Source organism: Microtus ochrogaster, chromosome 21 (genome assembly GCF_000317375.1).
Source record: "Microtus ochrogaster isolate Prairie Vole_2 chromosome 21, MicOch1.0, whole genome shotgun sequence".
Taxonomy (NCBI): domain Eukaryota; kingdom Metazoa; phylum Chordata; class Mammalia; order Rodentia; family Cricetidae; genus Microtus; species Microtus ochrogaster.
In genome coordinates, this window is record NC_022022.1 from 17,984,213 (window position 1) to 17,998,352 (window position 14,140).

The 14,140-nt window shown below is 41.9% G+C and overlaps 1 protein-coding gene across 4 annotated transcripts in view; it reads right to left on the reverse strand.

The window, feature by feature from the left end:
* Positions 1-4,079: 4,079 nt before the first annotated feature.
* The window catches only part of LOC101990910 (transmembrane protein 56), a 70,923-nt gene continuing 60,862 nt past the window's right edge, over positions 4,080-14,140 (reverse strand). For all 4 annotated transcript variants that reach the window (XM_013350047.1, XM_013350048.2, XM_026784027.1 and 1 more), the window contains 2 exons: positions 9,479-9,552; positions 4,080-9,224 (listed from right to left, as the gene is read on the reverse strand). In XM_013350047.1, coding sequence (XP_013205501.1) covers positions 8,909-9,224; positions 9,479-9,552 — 390 coding nt within the window. In that variant the 3' untranslated portion in view covers positions 4,080-8,908. The remainder of the gene's footprint in view (positions 9,225-9,478; positions 9,553-14,140) is intronic.

Genomic DNA, 14,140 nt, shown 5'->3' on the forward strand with positions numbered 1-14,140 from the left:
GCTCTGTAGACCAGGCTGGTCTCGAACTCACAGAGATCCGCCTGCCTCTGCCTCCCAAGTGCTGGGATTAAAGGCGTGCGCCACCACCACCCGGCAAAAAAAAAAGCAGTCTTACTTAGAGCCATAAAGTCATAATCAAAATTAGAATTTAGGGCAGGAGAGAATAGGGCTCAGTGAGTACAGTGCTTGTCAAGCAAGCATAAGGACTGCAGTTCAAATCCCTAGAGCCCTTGTGAAGGCAAATATAGTAGCAGGTGTCTATGATGCCAGTGCTTCTATAGCAAGATGAGAGACAGACACAGGAGAGTACACATATAACTATTACACTTATTTACTGGGAGGGAACAAGCATACCATGGCAAGCCTATGGTGGTTTGAGGCCGTCTAAGAGGATGACTTAGGGTTTCTATTGCTGTGATAAAACACAATGGCCATAAAGCAAGTTGGGAAGGAAAGGGCATACTTTGCTTACACTTCTGCATTGCTGTTCATCACTGAAGGAAGTCAGGACAGGAAGTCAAAAAGGACAGGATCTTGGGGGCAGGAGCTCACACAGAGGCCATGGTGGGGGGAGCTGCTTACTGACTTGCTTCCCACGGCTTGCTCAGTCTGCTTTTTTAGAAAACCCAGGACCAGCAGTCCAGGGATGGCACCACCCACCATGGGCTGGGCCCTCCCCTGTTGATCACTAGTTGAGAAAATGCCTTACAGCTGGATTTCCTGGAGGCATCTCCTCAACTGAGGCTTGTTCCTCTCTGGTGACTCTAGCTCGTGTCAAGTTGGCATGCCAAACCAGCCAGCCCAGAGGATCTCTTTTTCCACTATGTGAGTATTGGGGATAGAACTCGGGTTGTCAAGCTTGGCGGCAAGGGCCTTTACCCACTGAACCATCTTGCCAGTCCATAAATATATTTTTGTTTTATTTTTTAGGAGGGAAAAGGAAGCCAACCATATGTGGTGTTGAGAAGGAGGACACAGACCAATAAGGGAGAAAGGGGCTACAGGCCAGAGAGCCAGAAACAGGTAGGCAGTGCCCCGCCATCCTACCTACCCTCTACCACATCCCACCCACCCCCCTACCAGTAGAATTTATAGGTAGATGGTAAGATTAAGCCAATGGATTCAGGAATTCGGGAGACTGGTGGTATTCCATAAGGAACTATGGTCAAGACTCTATGTCTCACCTCTGAAAAACTCACGAAGTAACAATGTATCTACATCTCACCTCTGAACAATTCAGAACTGTAACAATGTATCTGTCTCACATCTGAACAACTCAGAATGTAACAATGTGTCTACTTCTTACCTCTGGACAACTCACGAAGTGACAATCTGTCCCAGTCACAAAGGCTCTACCTGCTCAGGACATCTTGGGACTTAATCAATCCCAGCCAGGCTGGGGTCTCCTTGATCGGCCACTGTCCCTGTCTATGGGACCTTCAGCTGAAACTCCAGAGTGTGACCAAGGAAGACTCTCCAGCCTTTTCTAAAGCTCTAAGACCAGAAGGGCAGGGTTGACCCCTCTGGAAGTGAAGAGACAGCACAGCAAAGGACCTCAGAAACTTCTGAAGCTCTGAATGGAGTCAGGGACTGGCCAAGATCTTAAAATACTCAAGACACCCGAAGCCTTAGACTCCCTTCCCTTTCCCTCTGAGAGTCTCACGGGGTCTCTAAAAGAGCTGCTGCCAGCCTGCTGAGATCCAGCTCTCTGCCCCACCCCCACCCCTGGAGGCTGAGGCTTAGTGACTCAGTGGCTCCTGTCTCCAGTCAGCGCCACAGTCTTACTTGTGAATTTCGTGAACGAATTTAAGTATCCTCCCCACCGTTCTTCCCCTCCCGTCAGGCTTAACTATTGAACAATTCTCTGCCCGCTCTTCTGTCACCGAACCTAGTCTGTTCTTCACTCAGATGGCACTGAGGATATAGCTTCAGACGCCATTCAGGTCAGCCTTACTCTGGCACTCTCAAAGCTAAGCTTGTTCTTTGCTAACTGCATTGTGGCAAATGAAAGCTCTTCCCAGTAGCCCGGCAGAGCTGGGGCGGACAGCCAGAGAGAGACGCTGCAAACATGACTCTCCAGATGATAAAACCAGGATTCTGAGTCATGGCTGCCACAGCTCAGGCACCTCACACTTCCCGAATTCCTGTCCCCAATTTACAGTTCGGTCCTTTCCTAATGGGACGCGTCCATTCATAAAGCCTTTCCGTCCAAACCACAGCATAAACACTGCACGTTCCATCTTCGAATGTTGCAGGGATGCTGGCCTGCAACACAGATCTTTCCAGGAAATTTAAATAACCATTGGGTATTTGAATATTGAAAGCTTGCTTTTAGAATAAAAGATTTTGAAACCTCAGGTAAGATCATGCCCTACATAGACAGGACATAGGCATGCTTGTTGCATTTTAATAGTGAAATTACAGACTTTCTTATACTGTAATACCATAAGAATTTTATTCACCTTATTTTGCTAATAGTAATACATGCATTACATTCAACTTTTCCTATTCTCTGAAGCCATTTCATTTTTCCTTTTGTGTTTTTTCTTCCAGATTTCTGCTTAAATTAGACCTTTATCCTCAGTAGACATGTCCACTGTCCGTGTTTCCTTTCACTACTCTCTAGGAGCCCCTTTGACAGGTCAGGTGATTGCTGCTGACATAATCAGGGGCACGGTAAGATGAGAAGGGATGTGGCCATGGGATTTAGCTGGAGGTAGATGAAAATGGAAGCGGTGTCCCGGGTGATGGTGCTGCATACCCCTAACCCCAGAATGTGGAAGGCAGAGGAGGCAACTCTCTGTTAAATTCAAAGGAGCCTGGTCTGCAGAATGAGTTCCACAACAGCCAGGGCTACACAGCAAAACCCTGTCTCAAAAAACAAAATGAAACAAACAAGCAATAAAGAAAGGAGGGAAGAAGGGGGGACAAGGAGGGAACAAGAGAAGGAAAAGGGAAGGAAAGAATGAACAAGAAAATAAAAGTGAAGGGACCAGCAGCCACGGGCACGGAGTTCTGAGCACTATGCCCTAAACGCGAAGGGACACGGCCACTCACGCATGTACAGTCCTTCCACGAAGAGCCTTGCTATGTGGCAGATTATCAGTTACTTGCATAGGGGAAAATGACAAATTTGCCACATCATACTTATTGTGGGCACACTTAGGGACCATCCAGAGGAATGGGGGGCCAGTAAGCAGACTTTGGTAAAGACTGGCCACTAGAAGAATAAGTGAATTGCATGCATTGAGACAGCTGAAGGAGTGGGAGACCTGTTTCTATTTGCTTTCAAATGGTCTTAATCCGTGCAGTCCCACCTGGGGCCGCTCACCGCCGACAGCTGGGACTGCTATTTTCATGTTGAAACTCAGCTGCTCCTATGGCAGTCTCGATGCAACATTTCGGCATGTGGAGAAGCATGACTCATGACACACTCTCCAAAGACGAAACCGCTTCCATAGTCTGTTCAATTCGCGCTCAGCTTCCGGATCTACTGAGGCTCCAGACCCAGGTGCACAATTCAGACTGCTTGCAATCTGAGAAGCAGGGAATTTCAGCAAGACACTTGGCAAAAAGTACAGTGCAGGAGCAGGATGCAGGGGGCGGGGCGGACAAAGGCAAGAGATCTAAAATCTAACTGCCAAGCGCCCCTTCATCTACAAGGGCCTATTGATTGGCTAGCCCCGACCCTCCCGCCAATAAGCACAGACTAAAATGTCTGCAATGTCTGGTTTTCTCTGAGGCTGGAATTTCCTCCAGGAGAGGAGGAGGGAATTTGAGGTATAAAAACCACTTTCAAGATGCAGTTGCTAGGAGTGATCCTGGGAGTGGAAGACGGCAAGCTCATCAATCCGCTCGCTCGTACTATTTAAGCACACACCAACCAGACAGACTTTTGCACTAAATAATTGTGGCTTTATTTCTCTTTCACAAAATACAAAGGTTTGCACCACGTTATAGTAGTGTTTTAACAGGAGAAAATCCCGAGGTGTTCGCTGGGAGAGGGGAGGGCTCTACCATGTTGACTGGTGTCATTCTGAATAGTAAAGGAAACTGTCGTGAGGACGGATGCCGACCAGGTAGAACATGCAGGTTATTGCTTAGAACTTGCATAAACTGTAAAGTGGCACACATACAAAGAATACAAACATTTCAAAATTTTAATGAAAGTTCTGAAAAGATACTTTCTATCCCTTCAAACAAAGCACAACCAGAATCAAAGAACGCCACCTGTATTTCACTTACTGATGCGTCTTAGTAATACTGATTTATAAATTAACTGGTCTTATGTTTTATAAATAAAACTCTTCAATCTTATGGAAATAAGTTATTAAGCATATTTTGAGAGGCTTCCAAAACTTTATGACAAGATTATATATTATAGTATCGGAGAAAAATTGTACCTATCGCTATAGTTAGTGCAGGCACCCCAGTTTTAAAGTGGCCTTTGCAAATAAGATCTATGTTGAAATGTTATTACAAATTCAATAATTGAAAAATTTCATAACTTATCCTACTTTTAGGAATATCATCTACACAAAAATTCCTTAAGTAAAAAGCAGACGATCCTAGAGAAACCAATCAAACAGGAAACAAAAATACAGAACACGCCTTATTTACAGCTATGTCTCAGCTATGTCTTTAGGTTCAGTTAGCCAAAAGAGCAAATGATTGTAACACACATTAATTACAGAATTACATAAAAATGCAAAGAGAAAAATTTGAGATGGTGTCTAACAAGTTTCCAGCCAGAGGTATAGAGCTAAGACATATGAGATTTAGAAATCATTTTCATTGCGCTCGCTCTTGTGTGTAGGGTATGACACCAAGGCTGCTGTGCAAAGTGGGTAAATGTAAACATTTCCAATGCACACAGTTCATCTCGCGAAGCTGCCTACTACAACAGAAGACACACCAAGTACGACATGGACTTGAGTCCCTGGGGTTGAACTCCAAGACACACTAACTCAGCAGCTGGTAGTTTGCTTTTAAGTAAACAGGACCACAGAAGTCTTTTCTATTGAAGAGCAAGACTAAAACAATTTGCCACAAGCCAAACCCTGCCCTCATCAAAACAGCTCCATTTTACACCCTCAATACTGCCATGGAGTCTATAAAGAACATTTAATAGGTCATTAACACGCCTACAATAAATCCCCAGCTGAAACGCTTTATAAAACTCTATTGCTAAACCAGTTTAAGAGAGAGCTTACAGATGTTTCCTAACAAAACCATAATTACCTTTGTTCTATGTTGTAAACAGGTATTATTACATGCTTACTGGCTTCCTGCAGCCTATTAATAAATTGTGGTTTGTCAGATCTTTATTTAAACGTCCTACAATGCTTGTTTTCGTGAGAGAACCTATTTGTAAACTTTGAAACTTGCCACGGAGATTGAGAAGCACACAGATGACCGGGCACGTCTCAGAAGTTGACATAGAGAGGTCCCAGCACATGGAGGGGGGATAATGAAGTCTGTGGGGCACTAGAGAGGAGATGGGCAACCAGGTGAGCCTGGACAGAAAACTCTCAGGAGAGGAAGGAAATACCGTCTTTGAGAGGAAGAGCAGTCTCGCTGTCTCCTCCCACACCAGGTCCTAGGGCTTTTCTCATTTCTGCATACATTGAGAGTTTTTGCATCATGGCTGGCTTTCAGTAGCTTTAGTGTCAGTGAGCTGTAATTAAGGCCAGGAGGTGTGTGTGTGCGCATTCGGGAAGATTCTCACCGGTGTGGTGACTCACACCTGCTGGAAAGCACAGTGCCATTTTTCTGACAAAAGTAAAATGTTTGCTTTTGAGGAAATCTCAAACGCAAAAATGCATAAGCTTCTATGAATCATTACTGATGCCCATAACTATGTGGGCTTTTTAGCTGCCCAAGCCACTGAAGTACTTAAAGTCAGGCAATGCAAACAAACCAATGCTTGAGATGCCTATTTACATACTTGCAGCAATGTAGGAACAAACTTATCCAGGTATGTTATAAAACTGAAAGGAAAGAAACACGCATTTTGATGGTACTTTTCCCTGTGCCTCCATGAAAAATGACATTTCCAGATGCCAAAGAAATGTCACCAGCAGTCAATGAATCCTCAAGAAGAACTTGTCTCCAAATGCCCAAGGTCTCAAGAGGAAGCAATTAAAAAAATCTGACACTTGAACAAAAGCTGAGTTAAACAAATTATTAAAATTAATGAAAGAACTTCATTCAAAATACCTACAGACTAAGTAATTTCCAACCAGACCCCCTATGGACCCAGTTTATTCATAATACAGCAAACCGGCTCCCAGAGATGGTAACGGTCTACCGTTATTCCTCTTAATTCCTAACTGGCCCATGAGATAACAAAAAAAGCAGTTAAAATTTAAAAAATCAACCTACCATAGAATAATTTGAGTTAATTTCCTTGCATGCATACGTAACTCATTTTTAATTTTAAGTAAATGCAAACAGTCCTCTAAGTGATTTTAGACACAAGAGTGCAAATTCTATAAACCCAAGCTTAAAAATTTTAGTCTCACACACAAAATATTGAATGTAGGATCCACGATCTTGAGTGCTATTTTTGCTCTTTAAGTTTCATGAGAACTTTTATTTTCTAGAGTACTACACATTCAGATTGTCACTAATCTTTTCTAGAAAAATAGAATTGCTTAAAAATGTATACCAATTTGTTTTTATTTTCTATAAAGATTTTAAGAGTTGTTAAATATCAGAATGCCTAATGGACTCGTTTAAATCAATCCACGTAGCCAAAATACTTAACATCTAAAATATCTAGCAAAAATTTGTCATTCAATAAATGAAAATTTCATTGTTTTAGTAAATATTATGTTTTATCTTTATTTGGATTTTCGGTTGATAAATATAATCACAGCAAAAATACAGCCCCATCCGGAGGCTGGCTTGAATTATAGTGGCAGTTCACGGGGCATTCCCATTGCACTTATTCCACGAGAGAACATGGAGAACTGACTTTTAGGTGCTGCAGCTAATAAGGGCTGCTGACAAAGGGAATGGCAAATCTTAACATTTGATATTCCGAATATACTTATTTGATGACTGGCTACATCAATCAATTAAAAGTAACAGCAATGACCTTTTAAGCAGGAAACAATTATTGCTTACATGGAGATTCTTAACTGTATGCTGTCATCGTTTTGATGGTGAGTTTGAAATCTGTGTTCAGAACTGCAGCAATATTCAAAGTGTCAAAAACACTTATCTCAAGATTTATTCCTTTTTGGTGAATTTCTAAAACAGTTTTATAATATAAATGTCTTCTTTCCTTAAAAAAATAGCCCACTTTTCTTTTGAGCCGAGAACAATGTAAAATCATTTGCGTTCCTATACCTTCACCTTTTAGACAACCAATACTCTTGAGTGCCTCTGATGTAGAATAAACAAGCCATTACCAATGTAACAATAGCTGCTTTAAAGAAGTCCTGTTACATTACTTTATCTTTCAAAAGTAAACGGACCTGATTTTAACATTTGATTGGCTGAATTTTTAATTCCCATCTTTAAACATACTAGACCTTGCCAGACTCTCTCTGTTCCAGACAATTAGAAGAAACTGTATTATAGTAACCATTCTGATTACATTACACCACTTCCACCATCATAAGATGAATAACGAAAACGAGTTGATCGTTCCCCTTCAATCTGAGACTCTAGATGGATTAGATCTTTTGGTTTAGGTTCAGTTAAATTCAAGTATTCACCACTAATTGAATTAAGTCTCTTTTTTTCTTAAGATCATTAAAGTCAAGTACTTCAGAAAAAAATAAATAAAGGCAATAATAGCTAAATATATAATTCTCTATTTGGATTGCAAGAACCAAAGTGAAAGTAAACACATACACATACTTTCTTCACATAGAGTGACAGTTTTGATCATCAGAATACTTGGGTTAAATCACCTTCTTCCTTCCTGCTCCAGAAAAATGCAAAGCAAAGATGGACTAAGCAAGCCTGAGAAAGTCTACAGATAAACGCAAACACTGACCTGTCTGTAGTGCCGTCAGTCTAACCAATCAACACAAGGCCGATTTCTGGGGTATGACAAATGCATTCTGGGAAAGACTGGTATTCTGGCGTCAGGCTTTAAACTCAGGGAAGATTTTGCAAGAAGAGTATCTTTTTTTCATGGAAAAAGTACAAGGAAACAGAGGGGAAGGCAGTAGTACAGAAGCCATGTTCCCAGCATGCACTTTTAGAAGACATTCATCCCCAAGGTCCACACAATGGGTCTTAAGCCTTGCCTGACATACAGTTTTTAAAACTGTTGGATGAAACACTAAAGACAGAAATAAAGCGGCATTTGAAATCTTAAAATGCAGGGAGTATGTTCAAACATGATATTGTCAAAGAGTGAAATACTCCTTCATAATAGATGACCGCATACCCAAATGAAACTGTGTCATTTCTGATGGCCTAGAAAAGGACATGTTAGCAACTTAGAAATCAGACCCTACACAGGCATTGGCATTAGAAAAGAACACAGCACAACAAACCGAGCTGCTTACGGACTTAAAAGCAGTTCTCGCTCCTTCAGCGAAGTGGGTCACCCCCATAGTCATTTCTCTGCAGAGAACGATCCCCACGTACACTGCAAGTTCAGAAAAGGTGCTCCACTCCACTTACAACTTCTACTGAAACCTGTCGATGTCTAGCCATGCTTAAAAGGCAGAAGGAAAGAAGATATCTTGGGAGTGAAAACTAAATTTTATTTTCCTTTTCTAAAGATGAAAGAGAGAGAAGAAGACACGGAAACCCTGAATAACAAGCAGTCATAAGGAACGGAGCAGCTGAGGAGCATGCCAGGAACTCATCTATCAGTAGACGTGACGCGGGGAGGAATGAAGATGGCTTTGGAAACACGGGTGTTTGATGAAGCACGCCTTTAATCAAGTTTTCCGTTCTGAAGGCTACTCTTGGCTTCTTGTCTGATGAGAGAGATGACCTTGATGCATCCTTTTGTAATTTTGATCATCCACATGACATTCATCACATCCAAAATAAGACAGGTAGTGATCCAGGTACACTGGACCACAAATCCAAGCCTCATGTAGGCTTCTGTTCCGTACACGGAGTATATGAAGAAATACAAAGGAGGTATCGCGAGGATCCGCACTACAAAAAAGACCACTGTCATGAGAACTCCATTGATGACGTTGGCTTTGGAAAACTTGGGGTACTTTAGGGCTTCAAAGAACCACCTGGAAAAAAAAAAGTGAAAGAAACATCACACTCGGTCTGTGGCTTGGGAATCTACCACCTCACTCTCACATTTCTGGCTATAAAAGAATTCACGGAGCATCTAACAGCCTCAGAGAGGGGCTGGGGAGATAGCTCTGTGGATAAAGCGTTTTTGGTGCAATCGTGGGGACTTGAGTTCTGTATCTTGGAAAAAAGGTTTCCACAGATTAAAATGAAACCACACAGCTTCAAAGTGATAATATTGGTAACCTACCTCTGGTTCACGAAGGGGCTAGAAAGCTCAGCAAGCAGGCGGAAGTTGGCAATGTATGCTAGCATTCCATCTTTCTGGATAAGAGACAGAAACGGTGTCAGGGACTCATCAAAAAATACAAATATTCTAGAAAGAGCCAGTCACTCTGGCGTACAATCCATCGCTACAAAAACAGACCAGGTGTCCACCTTTTATCATTAATTTTCTTCTTTTTTAAAAAACTAGTTTTAAGGTTTTTAGGTGTATGAATGTGGGCACCACATGCATGCCTGGGAGTCTGGGAGACCAGAAGAAGGTCCCCTAGATCACAGTAACAGTTGTGAGCCATCATATGGGTGCTGGGAACCAAACCCAGGTCCTCTGGAAGTGCAGCAAGTGCTCTTAACCATCTCTCCAGCCTCCTGATTTTCTTCTCCAGACTTTAGAAACATGCTTGGAACTCTACAGCTGATAAAAGATGGTCCATCCCACACTAAAGCCCACTCAGCACTTTCTGTTCACCCAGGAAAGCAGAAATCAAGCGACCGACTCACAGTGAACTGCCGCTCTCTACCACCCGCCGCGACAGCATCCTCAGGCCACTTCAGGAAAATGATCACATGGAAGGGGGAATTTTGAAAGTTAAAGAGTTTTATAGTAACACTATGGGCATTTCTTTAATATCCATCGTGAAGCAGAAGTGCTTAAACATCTCAAAAGTGTAATTATCCCATTCTGTGATAATTCATCTGTAAGCAAGTATATGTTTGCTAAACACAACAATGCTAGATCTAGAAATATATACCTGTCAACTAGAAGATCCTATAGCTAAAACACACACACACACACAAGCCTGGGATCTTTCAAAATTGAAACAATACTTAGCACATTCTGCCAATGTAATAAAATGAAAAACACAGCAGAATACAACAAACATTAGAAATAAAATTCTTGGAATTGTATTTAATATACTTTTAATATTGCTATGAGGTGGACTGGTGAGATGGCTCAGTTTGCTGCCTGGATCACACGTGGTGGAAGGTAAATTGTGCTGTGACTTCCATGCATGAGTCCCCCCGACACACACACACACACACACACACACACACACACACACACACAGATTTTACAACTGCCACAAGGCAGATGGGGTCACTCCAGCATGTCTAATCCTATCAGAACTGTGATATATCGGAGAAACGTCTGCCCATTCCCAACCCTCAGATGCACACAAAACTTGGTAAACTACTTTCTGATCACGTATTCCATGATCAATTAAAATAACATGAAGCATTATTTTGGGGGTTTGGCCATAGAATTAGCTTTCCTGGAGCTATTTTCAAGTTCATTGTCTTTCGTGACACTGGAAGAAGGGAGGAGGGATGCCTAATGACCAAACCAGTGACCCAGGATACTGCCACCTAAACAGAGTGTGTCACATGTCAGGATGTGTGAGTTCACTGATTTCACACAGACATGGTGACGTTAACAGTGCCCGTTAGTACTAACAACACTAACTCAAAGATTTTTAATGACAGTACTTCTACAACCATTCTTACTGTCCCTTTACCTCTGCTGAACAGTTAAACGGGCTATATGGTATGTTTCTAGAATACATAACAAATTTTAATAATGATAAACAAAATAAAATGAATTAGAACCAGAATGAGTTTAAAAATAACATTTTTTCCCTGTCTATGAACAGGATATTTCTTTTCTGTTTCCTTTTTCAGTAACACTTCTTCCTTTCCAGTGACTACCTGCAGCTTGAGGGGAAGTTTTTTAATGCACTGTGTAAAACTACTACAATGGGGGCTGGAGAGATGGCTAGTGGTTAAGAGCACTGTCTGCTCTTCCAGAGGTCCTGAGTTCAATTCCCAGCAACCACATGGTGGCTCACAACCATCATGTAATGAGATCTGGCACCCTCCTCTGGCGTGTGGGCATACATAAAGGCAGAATGTTGTATACGTAATAAGTAAATAAATCTTTAAAAAAAACTACTACAATGAAGCATGAGGTTTGCTTTGACTTGCAATTCAGCTCCTCAGCCAACCATGTGTCGGTTTCTATCGTCAATCCATTCTGATAATAAGCCCAAGTTACATAATCTCCCAACAAAGATGCTAGGATCTAGAATGTGTGTTGGTGGTATTTATTTATTTTGGTTTTTGGGGTCAGGGTGTCTCTGTGTAACAGCCCTAGCTGTCCTGGAACTAGCTAGCTCTGTAGACCAGGCTGGCCTAGAACTCACTGGAATCTGCCTGCTTCTGCATCCTAAGTGCTAGGATTAAAGGTGTGTGCCACCTCCGCCTGGCTTAGAATGTGTTTTTATTGCAATGGCAGGCTTTTAGAACTATAAAAATTAAGTTTCCTGTTCCCCAGGAACATTAGTCACTCTGTTTCCAGTCAGTCCAGTTCCATTATAGGTAGGAGGTCATCAGCTACACTCCATATCTCTGAATAGTCATGTGTTTTCATACTTAAAGTACCCTGGACTCCCTGATAAGCTATGACAGATTCCTGCTTGTTGTGGCACCATTATCTGGTAAATTTTGTTGTTGTTTCAGAACAGTGCCCATGTATGGCTCATGCTGACTTTGAACTCACTAGGGAACCAAAGAGGACTCTGCACTCCTAATCCTCCTGCCTCCACCATGTCTGACATGAAGTGCTGCTGTGGGCAAAACCCAGAGCTCTCTGCACACCAGGCGAGCACTTAACTACTGAGCTACAAGTCCATGCCCTAATTTACATTTAAGTTTTGATTACCTTGCTTCCAAAAGCTGAGTGAACGTATGATTCTTTTTTTTCCCCAACCAACACTCAAACAACTCAAATGAAGATGGTTTCCTCCCGTGACCTTCTCAACAATCATAGTGCCCTGAGAGACTGCCCATAAACATTTGCTTTACTGTTCTTGTTTTTCTACATTTTCATCCTCAACTTATTTAAAAATCAAAGCAAGCCTTTTTTTTGTTTTTTGGTCCCAGCTCAGAAACGATGAGTTTGTAGCAGCTGGCTTTTCAGCATCTTTGTGGCCAGCAAAATCATGGCTCCCTTGTAGGCATGCGTTATCTTCAGGGATTGGTTACAAGTTGTTATGGATGACAGTCAGGAAAAAAACTAAACAAAGGAGATTAGATTCATAGTTCTTATTTTGTAAAGATAAAAAGGGGAAGTGCTGTGGAATAATGCTCTTATACCCAGTAAAGATTCGTCACTTGTATTGGCTTAATAAAACACCGATTGGCCAGTATCCAGGCAGGAAGTATAGGTAGGGCAAACAGACTAGGAGAATTCTTGTAAGAGAAAAGGCTCAGTTTGCAGTTATCAGCCAGATACAGAGGAAGCAAGATGTCTCACTGATAAAAAGGTACCAAGTCATGTGGTTAACATGAACAAGAATTATGGGTTAATTTAAGTTTGTAAGAGTTAGTCAAAAATAAGACTGAGCTAATAGGCCAACCAGTTTATAGTTAATATAAGCTTCTGTCTGTTTTGTTGGGGCTGAATAGCTGTGGGGCCAGGCAGGACAGAAACTTCTGTTTATAGACAAACACAAGCTGAGCAACACTGTTAACAATGTACCACAAACTCTTATTTAGTTTTCCAGGTCTAACTCTGTTCTTCAAAAGTACCCAAAAGCAGGGGTTGGAGGCTGGGCATGTTTTGTTGCCTTGACTCAATTCATCATGGGACTATTGAAGAGCCTGAACACTGTTCCCATCTGACAGAATCAGCTCTATGTTGCAAAAGGTCAAAACATCTTTTCAGCTCCACAATCCTCCTCTCTGCACCCATTTTGTCAAGAGGAAATCTGAGTTACAGTCTTGGAATTAGGAAATGCAAGTTTACTCAATCTCATGTAGCAATCAAGAGGAAAATCCAATGTGTGTGTTCATATAGTATCGTGCAAGCTAACTCAAAGCCTGTCACTTTCAACTGAGCATCAACACCTTCCTGGTTTAGATGTAGCTGCCCATTGCATCCCAGACTTGTCCTTCTCTGCCTTTATATCTCTTCAACTGAAAGTGTATTAACTTGGGAGGGTTGCAACAAAGAAACAGGTGGTAGGTGGAGGGTACAATGTTTCAGCAAGAGACTGTGTCACAATTTTAGAAGCCAGAAGTCTGAGGTGAAGGTGCCAACAGGTGCATGCCTCTGAAGGTCAAGGGAATTCTCTGTTCCACCCTTGCTGCCGGCTTTTGACGGTCCCTCAAGTTTGGTGGCCTAACTCCTGTCTTCACACAGAATTCCTGGGCCCAAACCGCCCTTCTAATATGGACATCAATAACGGTTTATTAAAGGTCCACCCTACAGCAATAGGAACTCCTCTTAACATATGCAAATGGACCTATTTTCAAATACACAATAAGAGGTACTGGAAGCTAGAGACTCAACATAGAAAGCTTAGAGTGAACTTAATTCAATTCATACCAATGTGGAATCCCCAATTATTTTCTGCATATTACAGTCTATTTTGTTTTGACTATATTTCTCTTTAATTCAATATTATGGGTCTTTTCATCTGACTATTAATAGTATGTATAAAACTCTTATAAAAATACACGCTCTAGAAAATTCAACCTCGGCCGGGCGGTGGTGGCGCACGCCTTTAATCCCAGCACTCGGGAGGCAGAGGCAGGCGGATCTCTGTGAGTTCGAGGCCAGCCTGGTCTA